This window comes from Physeter macrocephalus, chromosome 19 (assembly GCF_002837175.3).
Source record: "Physeter macrocephalus isolate SW-GA chromosome 19, ASM283717v5, whole genome shotgun sequence".
Taxonomy (NCBI): domain Eukaryota; kingdom Metazoa; phylum Chordata; class Mammalia; order Artiodactyla; family Physeteridae; genus Physeter; species Physeter macrocephalus.
Genome location: NC_041232.1, coordinates 11617103 through 11630852, shown reverse-complemented (window position 1 = coordinate 11630852; position 13750 = coordinate 11617103). Strand labels below are relative to the sequence as shown.

The window sequence follows — 13750 nt, the reverse complement described above, 5'->3', positions numbered from 1 at the left end:
TGGTGGCACAGTGGTTAAGAATCTGCCTGCCAATGTAGGGGACACGGGTTTGAGCCCTGGTCCAGGAAGATCCCACATGCCGCAGAGCAACTAAGCCCATGTGCCACACTACTGAGCCTGCGCTCTAGAGCCTGTGTGCTGCAACTACTGAGCCCGCATGCTGCAACTACTGAAGCCCGTGCGCCTAGAGCCTGTGCTCCGCAACAAGAGAAGCCACCACAATGAGAACGCCACATGCTGCAACGAAGAGTAGCTCCCACTCACCACAACTAGAGAAAGCCCGAGCACAGCCAAAAATAAATTAATTAATTAAAAAGAAAAAAGTATGCCAATGTGTTTACGTGCACCACAACGAAGAGTAGCCCCTGCTCGCCGCAACTAGAGAAAGCCTGCAAGCAGCAACAAGGACCCAGTGCAGCCAAAAATATAAATTAAAAAAAAAAAAAAGAAAAAAGAAAAAAGCCTGATCTCCCCCAAGGAAGAGGGAACTCCACCAGCAGATGCTTCCCTGGGTTTCCAGCTGGCCAGCCTACCCTGCAGAATTTGGACTTGCTGGCCCCTGCAATGGCACAAGCCGATTCCTTAAAACAAATCTTTCTCTAAATCTAGATCTATAAAACCTATTAGTTCTGTTAACCTCAAAAGTAAAACAGCCAGTTATTTTACCAGCAAAATGGCTTTATTCGGGAACAGCAGAGAATTTCAATTTGGGATAAGCAGGCTATAGCAAAAGCCATAGGCAAGTCCAACAAACAGAGAAGAGGAACATTATTTTATAGAGAAAAAGGAGGACGTTGGGAGGGGTTGTTTGGAACGAGAGTCCATTGGAGAAAAGCAAGAATTCAGGGTGATGACAGGTAATTGGCTTAGTTGCCGGGGTAGTCGGTTTCCTCCAAGAGATGCAATGTACATCTTTCCTGTCCAGGCCTGTCATTGACAGGTTTTTCCTGTTGATGCTTCTTCTTGTTGGAGTCTGTTGATTGTCTTTCCTATGACTGAATTCCAGTGGTACTTGAGGTGTGTGAGAGCGCCCCCTTCTGGTCTCCTGACTCCACTTAAAATGAGGTTTCCCTTTATGTGTTCATTTTCACTGTTCAGTTTCTCTGGAGAAAGTTGATTATCACACCTGCGCATTCAGGGCCCTTCCCTGCCCTATCTGACTTCTACTGTAACACCTAGAGGTAGGCTGGGTGGGCCGAGGTCATAAGCCTTCTTTTCTAGATAAGAACATAGAGGCTCAGAGAGTTGAAAAAATTTGCCCAAGGTCACACAGCTTGTAAGTTGTCTGACTAGGTTCTAACTACCCGCTTTCCAAAGTCTGTGCTTTATTTTTATTTTTAAAATATTTTATTTTGAAATCTTTTGAAACACAAAGAACTCTCTCATATCCTTCATCCTGAAATATTTCTCCACATTTGCTCCTCATTCTCTATGTATCAGTATCATTATTACTAAGCCATTTGAGTGCATGTTGCAGATAACCGGGCAGAAGCCAGGAGGTTTCCTATCTACCGCCCCACCGCCAGCCTCGCCCCCTCCCCACCCACACAGCCTTGCCCACTACCAACATCCCCCAGCAGAGTGGGAGAGTGGGACACTTGTTACAAGTGATGAAGCTTCATGAACACATCAGAATCACCCAGTCCCCTTTACTCTTTTTTTTTTTTTTTTTTTTTTTTTTTGGCGGTACGCGGGCCTCTCCCTGTTGTGGCCCCTCCCGTTGCGGAGCACAGCACAGGCTCCGGACGCGCAGGCCCAGCGGCCATGGCTCACGGGCCCAGCCGCTCCGCGGCATGTGGGATCTTCCCAGACCGGTGCGTGAACCCAGTTCCCCTGCATCGGCAGGCGGACGCGCAACCACTGCGCCACCAGGGAAGCCCCCCTTTACTCTTAAATACTTCCATATGTATCCCCTAAGAATATGGGTATCTTGTTACATAAACACAGAATGACAACCCCATTCAGAATTGTACCTTTGATACAATGCTATCATCTCTTATAGCATATACAATGGATATATTCTTATATTCCATTTTTACCAGTTATTCCAATGTTGTTCTTTATAGCAACCCCCGCTCCCCCAAATCTAGGATCATGTTACATTTAGATGTCATGTGTCAGAGATGGGTCTCCTGGGAAGCCACTGGGAAAGGGATGGTGACTTTTTATTGGGGGAACCTCTCAGTGTTCTAACGGTCCATCCTTGAAGTAGTTTGATGGGGCAGATGGAGCGTCCCTCGTTTGTGGCCCATTTAGTTTGCCCCCAGGGACACCATATTTTATGACCAGCTCCTTAATTCTCTGTGGGTCAGGCCATCCTGACTGCCCGTCCACCCTACCACTCACGAAGAGAAGTGTGTCCACGTCACGGGTAAGTGTTGTCTCATGGCCGCTATGATTTCCGGGTTCTACCATCCCCAGTGCTGGTAGGAGGCCTGTGGCAGCATCTTCTATGGACGAGGCCACCCGAGCTCCTTAGTGACGCCGAGTCCTCTCACTGGCGTATTCTTTATGGCCTCGGTGACGCTGTATTCTCTGCTTTTCCACGGGAGACAATTTGGTGGCTTTTCTGGACTTATGTAGCACACCCACCCAAGCACACCCACTTCCCTGACCTTTGAATCCCATCGTTCACCATCTCCCATGGGAATATCAGCATTTTGTTCTCACCTGGCAGAGGCTCTCACTTTTTCCATTCTAAGAGCCTGGGTAACAGCAACTGCACCATCTCCTGGGGTCCTTGCCGGGGTGTGAAGTCCTGAATTCCAGGAGGGGACTTCCAAGTCAATAAACTCTTCCGCAACTGACCTGACACTGTAGCCCCTTGATCAAGTGCCCTCGGGGTCACTTCCACACACACACACCTGACTTTTGCTGCTACACGCTGCCCGGGTCTTCTGGCAGTCTGGGATACAGGTCCCTCCCTCCCTCGGCAGGCCCAGCACGCCCCCGGCTGCGCTATTTTGGGACTCAACCCTACTCGTAGTCGAGGTGGGCAGGAGGGGAAGTAGGTGCCGGTCCTGCGGGGTCTTAGGGAAGAGAGACCTCTGCAGAGTCTCCTTGCAAGGGGGGAGGTGCTAGCTTTTAACAGAAGGGGTAGATGGGACATTTCTGAACCTCAGGTTCAGAGGAGTCTGGGCATTCAGGATTTTCAGGGGCTTCCACTCTTATGTCCGCAGTCTATGTGTCAGGGTCCCGTTCTTTCCCAAGTAGGGTCCTGACCTTGCTTAGCAGGCCCGATTATTTTGAGAGTATATAACTCTTTTACACCAACTAGGATGGCGATAATCAAAATGATGATGAATTACAAAGTGTTGGCAAAGATGTGAAGAGACCGAAACCCCCATTTATTGCTGAAGGGGATGTAAATGGTGCAGCTGTTATGGGCTACAGCAAGGTGGTTCCTCAAATGGGGGTGCAGGGAGGGGCTCCACCCTTATCTCCTTTGGCTAAACATTAGATCTGCCGGTTTTTGTTTCCCCGGAAGGAATTGCCCAGAATGGGGCTTTCTCTCCGGGGAATCAAAAATGTATGACTCCGGTGCTCCAATTTTCATTCCAGCATTTCCGTCATCCCTTACACAGTTGCTCCTCTGTTTCCAAATCTCATGAATTTGGCCTTGAACCAACAGCTCCCAATACTAGTACCCCAGACTTTTCTATAAGCTGGGCCAGCCGGCTTTGCACAAACTATCAGAGTTCAGCTGAGAGAAATACTTATTAAAATTTTTTGTGCAAGAAACATTGCTTTATTGTTTCTTGTGGTCATACAAACAGTACAAACTTATGGCCAAAAATGAATAAAACCTGAAAATTCAAAAAAGTATAAAGATAAGCACATCTCGATTGGGTCTAGCTACATTTCAAGTGCTCAATAGTGACTACTGTATTACACAGGGCAGTTCTAAAACTTTTCCTGGATAAATAATCAGAGATGTGGACAAAGGATGAACCAAAGATGTTTGTCTCAGGATTACCTGTAATTGAAAATTGGAAGGATCCTAGCCTATCCAACAGTAGAATATTCCACAAAATGTCAGCTCCATGAGGCAGGGATTTTTGTCTGCTTTGCTCATTGCTATGTTCCAGTGCCCAGAACGATGCTTGGCACGTAGCAGGTGCTCAATTAATATTTTAAGTTGAATCAACGAATACACACACACACATACACACACACATATAATATGCAGATATGCTTCTTGGCTCTGTGCCTTGTGGTTAATTAACACCCAACAAATGGTATTTGCTACTATTTTTGTTGTTATTGACAATAAATTGGACCACAACCCTCCCACCAGGTACAGGGAAGAGTGTGAAGACTGGGGTTCCTCTCTTTTGTCTGAGTCTCTCCTGCTGTCTCTTGGAGGATATTGTCGGAGAACAGGCTCTGGTGGGGAGGGAGCTGTGGGAAAATGCTATCTGTGAAAGAAGAGAGAGCATAAAATGGCGGGAAGGATGGGGGTCTGGAGACCAGGATTCTGGACCCAGGTCTGACACCAACTCATGGCCCTCTCGGGATCGAGGCCCCCCGCCCCGCCCCTAGAAATGAGGGGTCTGGCCCAGATGGCTCCGGAGACCTTGCCTTTAAGAGATTCTGGCGTTCAGAGGATGGCACATGTCCAATTCTCTTCCACCTGGGGAGGGACCCCGTTCTGGAGTGTGAGTCTCGGAGAGGTTCCATAGTGCTGTCTAAAACCATAGGCCTCGTACGTCTGGTCACTATGGTCTTGGGGCTGAAAGGGTGAAGCACATGATCACACTGGAGAGCTGGGCCTCCCACCTTGGTACTGGGTCTCAGTGAACACTTATGGTGGACAGGTGGACACTGTGATGTGTCACCTGGATCCCTTCCAGGAAGGACACACCCCCTCCTGAGTTGTCCATTCAGTGGCCGATCCATGTTAGGGTATAAAGACCTGCCACCTCAGTCTTCTGCAGGACAACTCTGAAGGCCGTTGAAGCTCCAGGGCTCCCCAGCTGCACCTCCCCCTGTGCCGGCACCCGCTTAATTCCCCGCCCTTACACAGGTGTTGGATCCAATGGTCCTCCCCTGAAACATCCTGCACATAAACTTCATCCCAGAGTCTGTTTCCTAGGAAACCCATCTATGGCATCATCAACCCTCCCCACCCCAGCATGAGAAAGATCTCTACTCTTGGAGTGGAAAGATCAGGCCCTCAGCCCCTACTTAGCTGGGTGACATGCCCACGTCCTCAGCTGCTGAGTCGCTCATTTGTCACATGATATTGAGGGGGGAGGGGATACAAGGCAGGATGCTTAGCTCAGTGGAATAAACACTGGCGTTGGAGTCTACAGAGGTAGAATCTCAGCTCTACCACTGCCTAGCTGAGTGGCCTTGAGCAGGTGACTTCATCTCTCTGAGCCTCCTTTTCTCATCTGTCAGATGGGAGTAGAAAACATATCTCATGGGGTGTTGTGAGGATTTAATGAAATAATGAATTTAAGGGGCTTAGAACAGAACCTGAGCCCAAAGCAGGTATTTATTAAGTGGTGGTTGTTATTGTTTATTTTTCTTCTTAGTGGAATGAGCCAGCTGGAGCTGTAAAAAAGTTACTTCCACACAAGGAGGCATTAATTAAAGAATGAACTCTGGATGAGGGATGTGAGAAGTCCAGGAACTCTCTGTATGGGGCCAAAATGACTGTAAAACAGAGAGCACAGCCTGACACTCTATGAATGTGAGTGACCTCTGGCAAGAGGCAATTTCTTAGGAAAGAATGGTCTCTATCTACATGCCCCATGCTGTGTGGAGGGGGTGGGGGAAGGACGGCAGGGAAGAAGCAGAAGGTCTCACCACATCCCAGGAGCCTACTGGAGACCTGTCCCATTTCTTAAAGCATGGGTAACTCAGCCAGGCTCTAGCCTCTTGTGCCAGCCGCTGCCAGCTATATGGGTCTCCACCACCAACGTTTCCTGTAGGGTCAGCCGGGTCCAGAATCACAGGCCTGAAGAGCAATATTTAGAGAGAGAATAGGTGAGAAGCTGGGCTATGTCTGGGGGGTCTAGATGCTCCTGGAAGAGAAAAGTACCAGCCTGACACAGGCTGGGACTCAGGGCAGCAGGAGGGGTCCAGCAGGGCACTGCTCCCTGGGGTGTGTCCTGGGTGCCCTGCCCTATGGAGGACAGTGAGCAGAATGAGGAGCCTTGCAGTTGGGCTTTGAGAGACTTCGGTTTGAATCTTACCTCTGCCCTTTATTAGGGGTGTGACCTTGGGCAGGTCTTTTGACCTCTCTGATCCTCAGTATGCCCATCTGTGAAATGGGGAGAACTGAACATCCCTACCTCAAAGGATGTTGTATGAGGATCTAGACAAGCATGTGCAATGCTCAGCACAGTAACTGGGACATAATAAGGGGTCAATACATGGCAGTTACAATAATCATAATTTTTACTATGCTATTAGAGTGTGTTAGTCTTATAGCAAGCTCTTAGTTCCTGGGAGCAATTATTATTGTTGCTGCAGCTGTTGTTATCTTAGTTGAAATTTCAGCTGTTTCACTCATTTTTTGTTAAGGTTTGGACAAGCTCTTTACCTTTCAGAATATTGGTTTAGTCATCTGTAAAGCAGGTAGCATAATGCCTGCCTCACAGGGTTGCTTGCACATTGTTTTTAAAATTAGATGGGAGGGCTTCCCTGGTGGCACAGTGGTGAAGAATCCACCTGCCAATTCAGGGGACATGGGTTCGATCCCTGGTCCGGGAAGATCCTACATGCTGCGGAGCAACTAAGCCCCTGCGCCACAACTACTGAGCCTGCGCTCTAGAGCCTGTTCTCTGCAACAAGAGGAGCCACCGCAATGAGAAGCCTGTGCACTTCGACAAAGAGTAGCCCTTGCTCAATGCAGCTAGAGAAAGCCTGCACGCAGCAATGAAGACCCAAAGCAGCCAAAAATAAATATATAAATAAATATTTTTTAAAAATGCTTAAAAAATAATTAGATGGTAGTAGTAAAGTGCCCAGCAGAATGATTAGTACCAGAAGATGATCAATAAATGTGGAACTCTCCCACTGCCTACATTTCCAAGGTGCCACAGATGTAATCAGGGGTTCATTTATGTGGGGAGCTAAGCCATGTGGGGATAGAGTACCTGGGTTTTGCAAGTTGCCTTCTCAGGTATTGTCCAATAATAGGGTTTTCAAAGTTGTAATACTCTGTCCAGTAGATGCAGAGATGCTGGTGCTTCAGGACTAACTCCAAGACAGTTTGAAATCCCTGAGCTGTGCTGAATCTTGTTTCCATGCTTCCTTGCTCCCAAGCATAGACTGTCAGAAGCTCCAGGGCATATTGTGGGGGCAGTGGCTTCCCAAGCTTCTCCTTACACTGAGTAGAGGAAAAAGAATCAGAAAAGTGGATTTCTCTAGCTTTCGTGTAAAGCACATTTCTCATGGACCAAATTCAGCCTGCCACTTGTTTTTGTGTATAAAGTTTCCTAAGAGCAAATCCACACCTATTCATTTATGTGTAGTTTATGGTGGCATTCATGCTACAAAGGCATTGTTGAGTATTTGTGACAGAGACCGTGTGACTTATAAAGTCTAAAATATTTGCTAACTTGCCCTTTAAGGAAAAAGTTTACTGACCCCTGGTTAAAGGCTTGCGCTCTGGATTCTGACTGATGTGGGTTTGAATCCTGGCTCCACCATTATCTGATTCTGAGAAGACAATGTAGACTCTTGAAGCCTTATTTTTTCTCATTTGCCAAGTGAATGGTAATAATTGCACCTTCCTCAGAAGGATACTATGAAAATTAACTGAGAGGAAGGACTTGTAGTGTTCCTAAGAGCCTAAAGAAGCAAACAATTTTCTTTTTTCTGGAGGAAGATATTTAATCCAAAGTCTCCAACTCTTTCACAGGTAATTTTCATGTACAATGACCATCACATAAGTATCCCGGCACACAAAGACACAAGACACCCAGAGTGATGACTAACAAAAACAAAAAAGAAAATAGTAATAAATCCACAAAACTTTAAATATTGAAGATTTAAATACAGCCTTTAAAATAACTAGGAACATTATGTTCAAACATATAAGCGTTTGAAATAGTAGGTACCTAGAAGCCATAAAAAGTAACATGGCAGACTTAAAAAAGAATGAAATAGAAATCCTAGAACAAAAATGACAAAAATGACACTAATAGCTCAGTAGCATAGACATAGTTAAAGGAAAAATTAGTGATTGGAAGGTAAATTAGAAGAAACTATTCAGAATAAAGCACGGAGAGAGAAAAAGATGGAAAATGTAGGACAGGGTATAGAGATTTGGAAGAGAGAACGAGGAGGTCTAACATACATTTTATGGGAGTTTTAAGAGGCAAGAAGAGAAAGGGAGAACGACAGTATTTTAGGAGAATGGATGAGAGTTTCCCAAACTGATGAAAGATATCCACAGATTCAGGAATCCCAGTGAAGGACCCCATGAACCCCAAGCAGGACAAATAAAAAGGAATCATCATTAAGACACATCAGCTTGAAACCAAACAAAATCAAAGTAAAAGTGAAACATATAAATGCAGCCAGAGAAATAAGATAGATTACCTACAAAGGCACCATAGTGACACTGACAACTGACTTCTCACTAGCAACACTGGAAGATGGAATGATATATCCAATGTACTGAAACGAATATCAATCCAGCAAAAATACCTGACAACAATGAAGGGAAAATCAAGACATTTCCAGACGAACAAAAACTGACATGTTTACTATCAGAAGACGGTCACCAAAAGAAATCTTAAAGGGCATATTTCAGGAAGAAGAAAAACAATCCTAGATGGAAGGTGAGAGAGGTAGGATAGAATCGATAGTGAAGAAAGCAGGAAACACGCGGGTAGATTCAATGATCATTGGCTCTGTAAAACAATAATAATGCTTTGGGGCACTTGACAATATTGAGAGACTTAAAATATACAACAAAAGTAGGATGTAAGTTAAAGGTGGTGATGATGGGGCTAGAGGAGTTAAAGTATTGTACGATTCCTCTAATATTCTAGAAGAGAGAAGAGAGAAAAAGCGAAAGAGGGGAAGGAAGGAAGGAAGGGAGGGAGGGAGGGAGGGAGGGAGGGAGGAATTAAAGGAGAAAGAAGGAAATAAAGAGACAATTCTTTGCTGAGTAGAACTGTCTTGCTCATTGTAAAACAACTAGTATTCGTACCTTCTTTCCACTCATTATCAGCAGCATCCTTATCCCACATCACAAAAATGTCTTTATGAAGCTTCAGTATGTCTTGGGGGGCAGTGTTGCACTTGTCAAGAACCACTTTTTTAAGTTCTAAAACGCTCAAGTGCCATGATCAAAATTCTTGCAAAGCAAATTGAGATGTCTAGCAAATGAAGTGTTGTTTTTAAAGTAGGAAGTTTATGCTTAATTACTTTCTTTAACTCAGTTTATTCATCTAAATATATATAGAATGCTTATTACATGTTAGGCAAACTCTTCAGGCCGAAGACCCAAATGCAAGTTTTTGTTCTGCTGTTTCTTAGCTGAAAGTGTCTTCTGACACTTAGTTTCTCTTTCTGTAAAAGGGGTTTAATAATAATACCCTTAACCAGGTCACAGAATCACCATGATGCTTATATAAGATATGGGACATTTGAAAGTAAACAGAAATGAATATCACATCCACAAAATTTTAAATATGATGAATCTGGCATAAGCTTAGTGCACAATCCATGTTAGCTTTTATGATGTGTTTTCCTGTGGCAGCTCAGAGAAAGGACATTTATTAGGACTGACTATATGCCAGATATCATGGTATGTGATTTACTATTGCTGTGCCATGTTACTCTTTGCAAATGAGAAAACAGGAAGCACAGAGATGTTAATTCACTTGTCCAAAGCCAGCCACCTAGGAAGTGAACAAAAGTGTGTGTGTGTGTGTGTGTGTGGTGATGGCGTGGGGACGTAGCACTCATTAATTCATCTAACAATTATATTTTGAGCTCCTATTATGCACCAGGCACTGTTCTAGGTCCCTGGGATACAGCAGGGATTCAAACATATAAATCCCTCTGTTCCTGTACATTTTTAGTGGGGAGATAGACAATAAACAAACAAATAAGCACATGCAAAGGCCCTGAGGCTGGAGTAGAGTTTCCCTCCTGGAGGATTAATGAAGAGGAAAGCATAGCCTGGGGGTGGTGGTGAGGGGGCAGAGATTGGGGCTCAGAGAGGTTGAGGGCAGATCCTGTGAGCTTCTCCAGATGACCTGGACCAGGGTGGGAGTGACACAGGAGGTGACAATGGATGAATTATAAATACATTTTAATACAGGACCAACATCATTTGCTGACAGGTTGGATGGGGGTGTGTGTGGAGAAGTCAAGGATGACCCTTGCTTTTGTCCAGAGTAACTGGAAGGATGGAGTTGTGATTTCCCTTCCCTCCCCACTCCCCTCCCCTCTCCTCCCTTTCCTTCTTCCCCCTCCCGCCACCTCATCCTTGCTGACTCCCCACACCTCTCCCTCCTCCTTCCCTCCCTCTATTCCACCCCTCCCTCCTCCTCCGGTCCTCACTCTCTTCCTTCTCTCCCTCCTCCTCCTCCTCCTCCTCCTCCTCCTCCTCCTCCGCTGTCTAGATGGGACATGCCATACCATTTGGTACCAGTGCTTCACAAGGCGGATGAGGCTCTTCAGCTTGGTTGGACGCTCCTTCAGGAAGGCTCGCTGCAGCTCCGTGAAGCAGGGGGAGAACTCGCCCTCTCTCCCCAGGGACTCGCACTCTTGGATAAGCTGGACGTAGACTTTAGGGTCAGGTCTGTAGCCTTTGGTCAACTGACCTGTTGGGAATTAATCCGTAGTGTGACGATGTCAGCTTTTCTCTGAGTTTCTTTCAATCCCTCTGAGGAGACAAGCTCACTGACCATGGGTGCAGTGGAAAGTCAGCAGGCCCAGAGCCAGGAGGCCTGAGGGCCATCCCCAGTCCTCGCTACTCCCATCTCCACTGCCGTCACCCCATCCGAGCCAGCATCATCTCTCACCTGGACACAGCAGAGATGGCAGCAGCCTCCTTCCTGGATCCTCCACAGCCCATTCTCTACCCAGCACCCACAGAGGCCTTTAAAAACCTGATCCTTCCACTTCTTGCTTCCCAGGACATCTGAGTAAAATCCAAAGTCCTCGCAGTGGCCCAGGAGGTTCGGTGTGACCTGTCTCCTGCCTCCTCTGCCATCTCACCTCTTGCCTTGATCCCTTTGCTACTTACTCCCCTGGTTATTTCACTTCTTCAAATATGCCAAGCTCATTCCTGTCTCAGGGCCTTTGCACTTGCTGTTTGCCCTTCCTGGAGCCCCCAGATCTTCCCAGGTTTGGCTTCCTCTCATCCCTCGGGCCTCGGGTCAGAGGTCACCTCCTTTGTTGCCCTGTCTAAAAACGCCCTCTGAGCCCCATCATTCTCTTTTGAATCACCATATTTAGTTTTTGTCACAACAAGTTATCCTTTCATTTATGGTATTTAAATTGTTATTGTCAGGCTCCAGAAGAGAGGTTCCCTGTCTGTCTCATTTATGGCCATAGAACAGTGCCTTGCACATGGAAGGTACTCAGTGGAAATTGAACCTCAGAGATGTACTGCTTCCCGTCCCAATGTTCCTGCAGATTGTCTACAGATTCCAACCCTCAGATAAATTTGATGATATTTCCTTATGCTTTGGATAAAAGATGAAATTAACATACTGTGCTTACACCAGATATACGCTGCCTCGTTTTTAGAAAGAGAAGATTCACACACTTTGCCAAGAGTAAAACTAGTAAGCTTGGCAGGTGTTCTATAAAGATACACTGCTCACAAATTGTACCAATTTGTTGTTAATGTCACTGCAGTGGCTGAGTATGACCCTAAACCTTCTTGCCCCAGAAGAGATGCTAGGATCTCCTCCCCACTTGAAGGGATGCCCTGTTTAATAAGACTCTCAAAGTGAGGGAGATTTCTGCTCAGAAACATGAAAAGAGAGCAGAAGAAGCTCTGACATAGGACAAAGGCTGAAACCCCTTGTGGCTAAGAGAGCTCACCCAGGGCATCATAAGCGGGCAGGACATCGAACTCCACCCACTCGCGGAGCCGAGGGGATCTAAGCACGAAGCTGAGAGCACGGGGATTCTCCCATTGCTGTTTCTGGACCTCAAACTTCACTTCAAATGTTTCCTCCCTTTGACAGGCTTCCAGCTGTCTCCTAATTTCCTTGATGAATTCTCCTCGGCGCTGAAGTTGTTCCTGAAAACTTTTAAGATTGGTGAGGAAGACGACGAGGTCAGCATCCGATCGGCCCCTGAGGGTCGTGCCTTTGCCTGAGGAGCCACCCTGAAAAAGGTGATGAGAATGAGAACTGATATTTATCACTGAGAAGAGCCTCCCTAAATAAAATGCTGAGAACAATCACTAACATTTTGAGTACTAGCCACTGTTCTGAAGGCATTACCAGTCTTAACTCCTAGAATGCTCACAAGAACTCTGTGATTTAGCTACTATTATTATCTGTTCCCATTTTCCAGATGGGGAAACAGATGCTGAGAGACATTATGTATCAGTCCAATCACACAGCTAGTAGGTGGCAGAGATGCAATTCAGTCTGTGTTCTTTACTCCCTGTTCTTTACGACCTTATATGATTAATACTGTAAACTGGCCCATGGCTTATTTTACTTGATCTGCAAGCCCTGCAAAGTACTGGGAATTATGGATGATGAAATTGAGGCACAGAGAGGTTAAGTGACTCGCCCAAGATTTCACAGCAGCAGGTGCTATCTGCTTTCAAAACTTATACTCTTAACCAGCTCATGAGTCTGCAGGAATGGTGAGTTCCCAGCCTGGTCAATGATTAGCAGATTGTTGACACAGCTGGGCTTCAGTTTGTCTATCTCTGTGGTGGACGTGACATAGGTGGTTTATAAACTTCACCTGGGCATTTGTTAAAAGCTTACAGATGGACGCCCTCACCCCAAAAGCTACTTTCACAAGCTGTGGTTATAGTTTGGCATGGATAAATCAGAAACCACCAGCCCCAGAGACCTCAACCTTTTGCTGTCTGTCTCTGTGGAAACGCTTGCTCTTCCAGCCTCCTTCTCCCCAGCCAGGCAGTTCTGGACTCACCTTCACAACTTTGGACACCCGAACAGGGTGGGGGGCCCTTCGGAAACACCTCTCCTTCAGGAAACTGCAGATGATGTGGATGGCTTCATTGACTTGTGTGTGGAAATCCTCGTCTGGCAGGAGGTGGTCTTCGATGAACTTGTCTAGAGACGTGGCCGGGATATCACTGAGCTGCATCATGAAGCTGGGACAGGAGAGCCAGAGGGGGCAGAGCTGGAGGGGAAAACCTTTTAGCTTCTATCTCTTCTGCTGCCTGGGTCCAGGAGGCTGTTTGTTTCATTTCATTGGAAGGGAGGAGCTGTGCCCTCAGTCTGGGCTCCTGTTGGTTTCGTTTCCTCGGAAGGGAGGAGCTTTGCCCTGAGTCTTTGTCTCTCAGCAAATCAAACATTCCTTTTTTTTTTTTTTTTAACATCTTTATTGGAGTATAATTGCTTTACAATGGTGTGTTAGTTTCTGCTTTACAACAAAGTGAATCAGTTATACATATACATATGTTCCCATATCTCTTCCCTCTTGCGTCTCCCTCCCTCCCACCCTCCCTATCCCACCACTCTAGGTGGTCACAAAGCACCGAGCTGATCTCCCTGTGCCATGCGGCTGCTTCCCACTAGCTATCCACCCTACGTTTGGTAGTGTATATATG

General features: G+C 46.2%; 1 protein-coding gene across 2 annotated transcripts; it reads right to left on the bottom strand.

The window, feature by feature from the left end:
• Positions 1-3777: 3777 nt before the first annotated feature.
• OAS1 (2'-5'-oligoadenylate synthetase 1) lies at positions 3778-13365 on the bottom strand. 2 transcript variants are annotated; one of them, XM_055080401.1, is made up of 7 exons: positions 13108-13365; positions 12031-12319; positions 10615-10799; positions 7110-7342; positions 5815-5965; positions 5688-5690; positions 3778-4418 (listed from the first exon to the last, which is right to left on the bottom strand). In XM_055080401.1, exons 1-7 carry the CDS (start codon positions 13285-13287, stop codon positions 4218-4220), a joined length of 1242 nt encoding a protein of 413 aa, XP_054936376.1. In that variant the 5' UTR covers positions 13288-13365; the 3' UTR covers positions 3778-4217. The 2 variants fall into 2 exon arrangements, with proteins under 2 accessions (XP_054936376.1, XP_007104710.2); XM_007104648.4 differs by lacking the exon at positions 5688-5690 and adding an exon at positions 4582-4732.
• Positions 13366-13750: the final 385 nt, after the last annotated feature.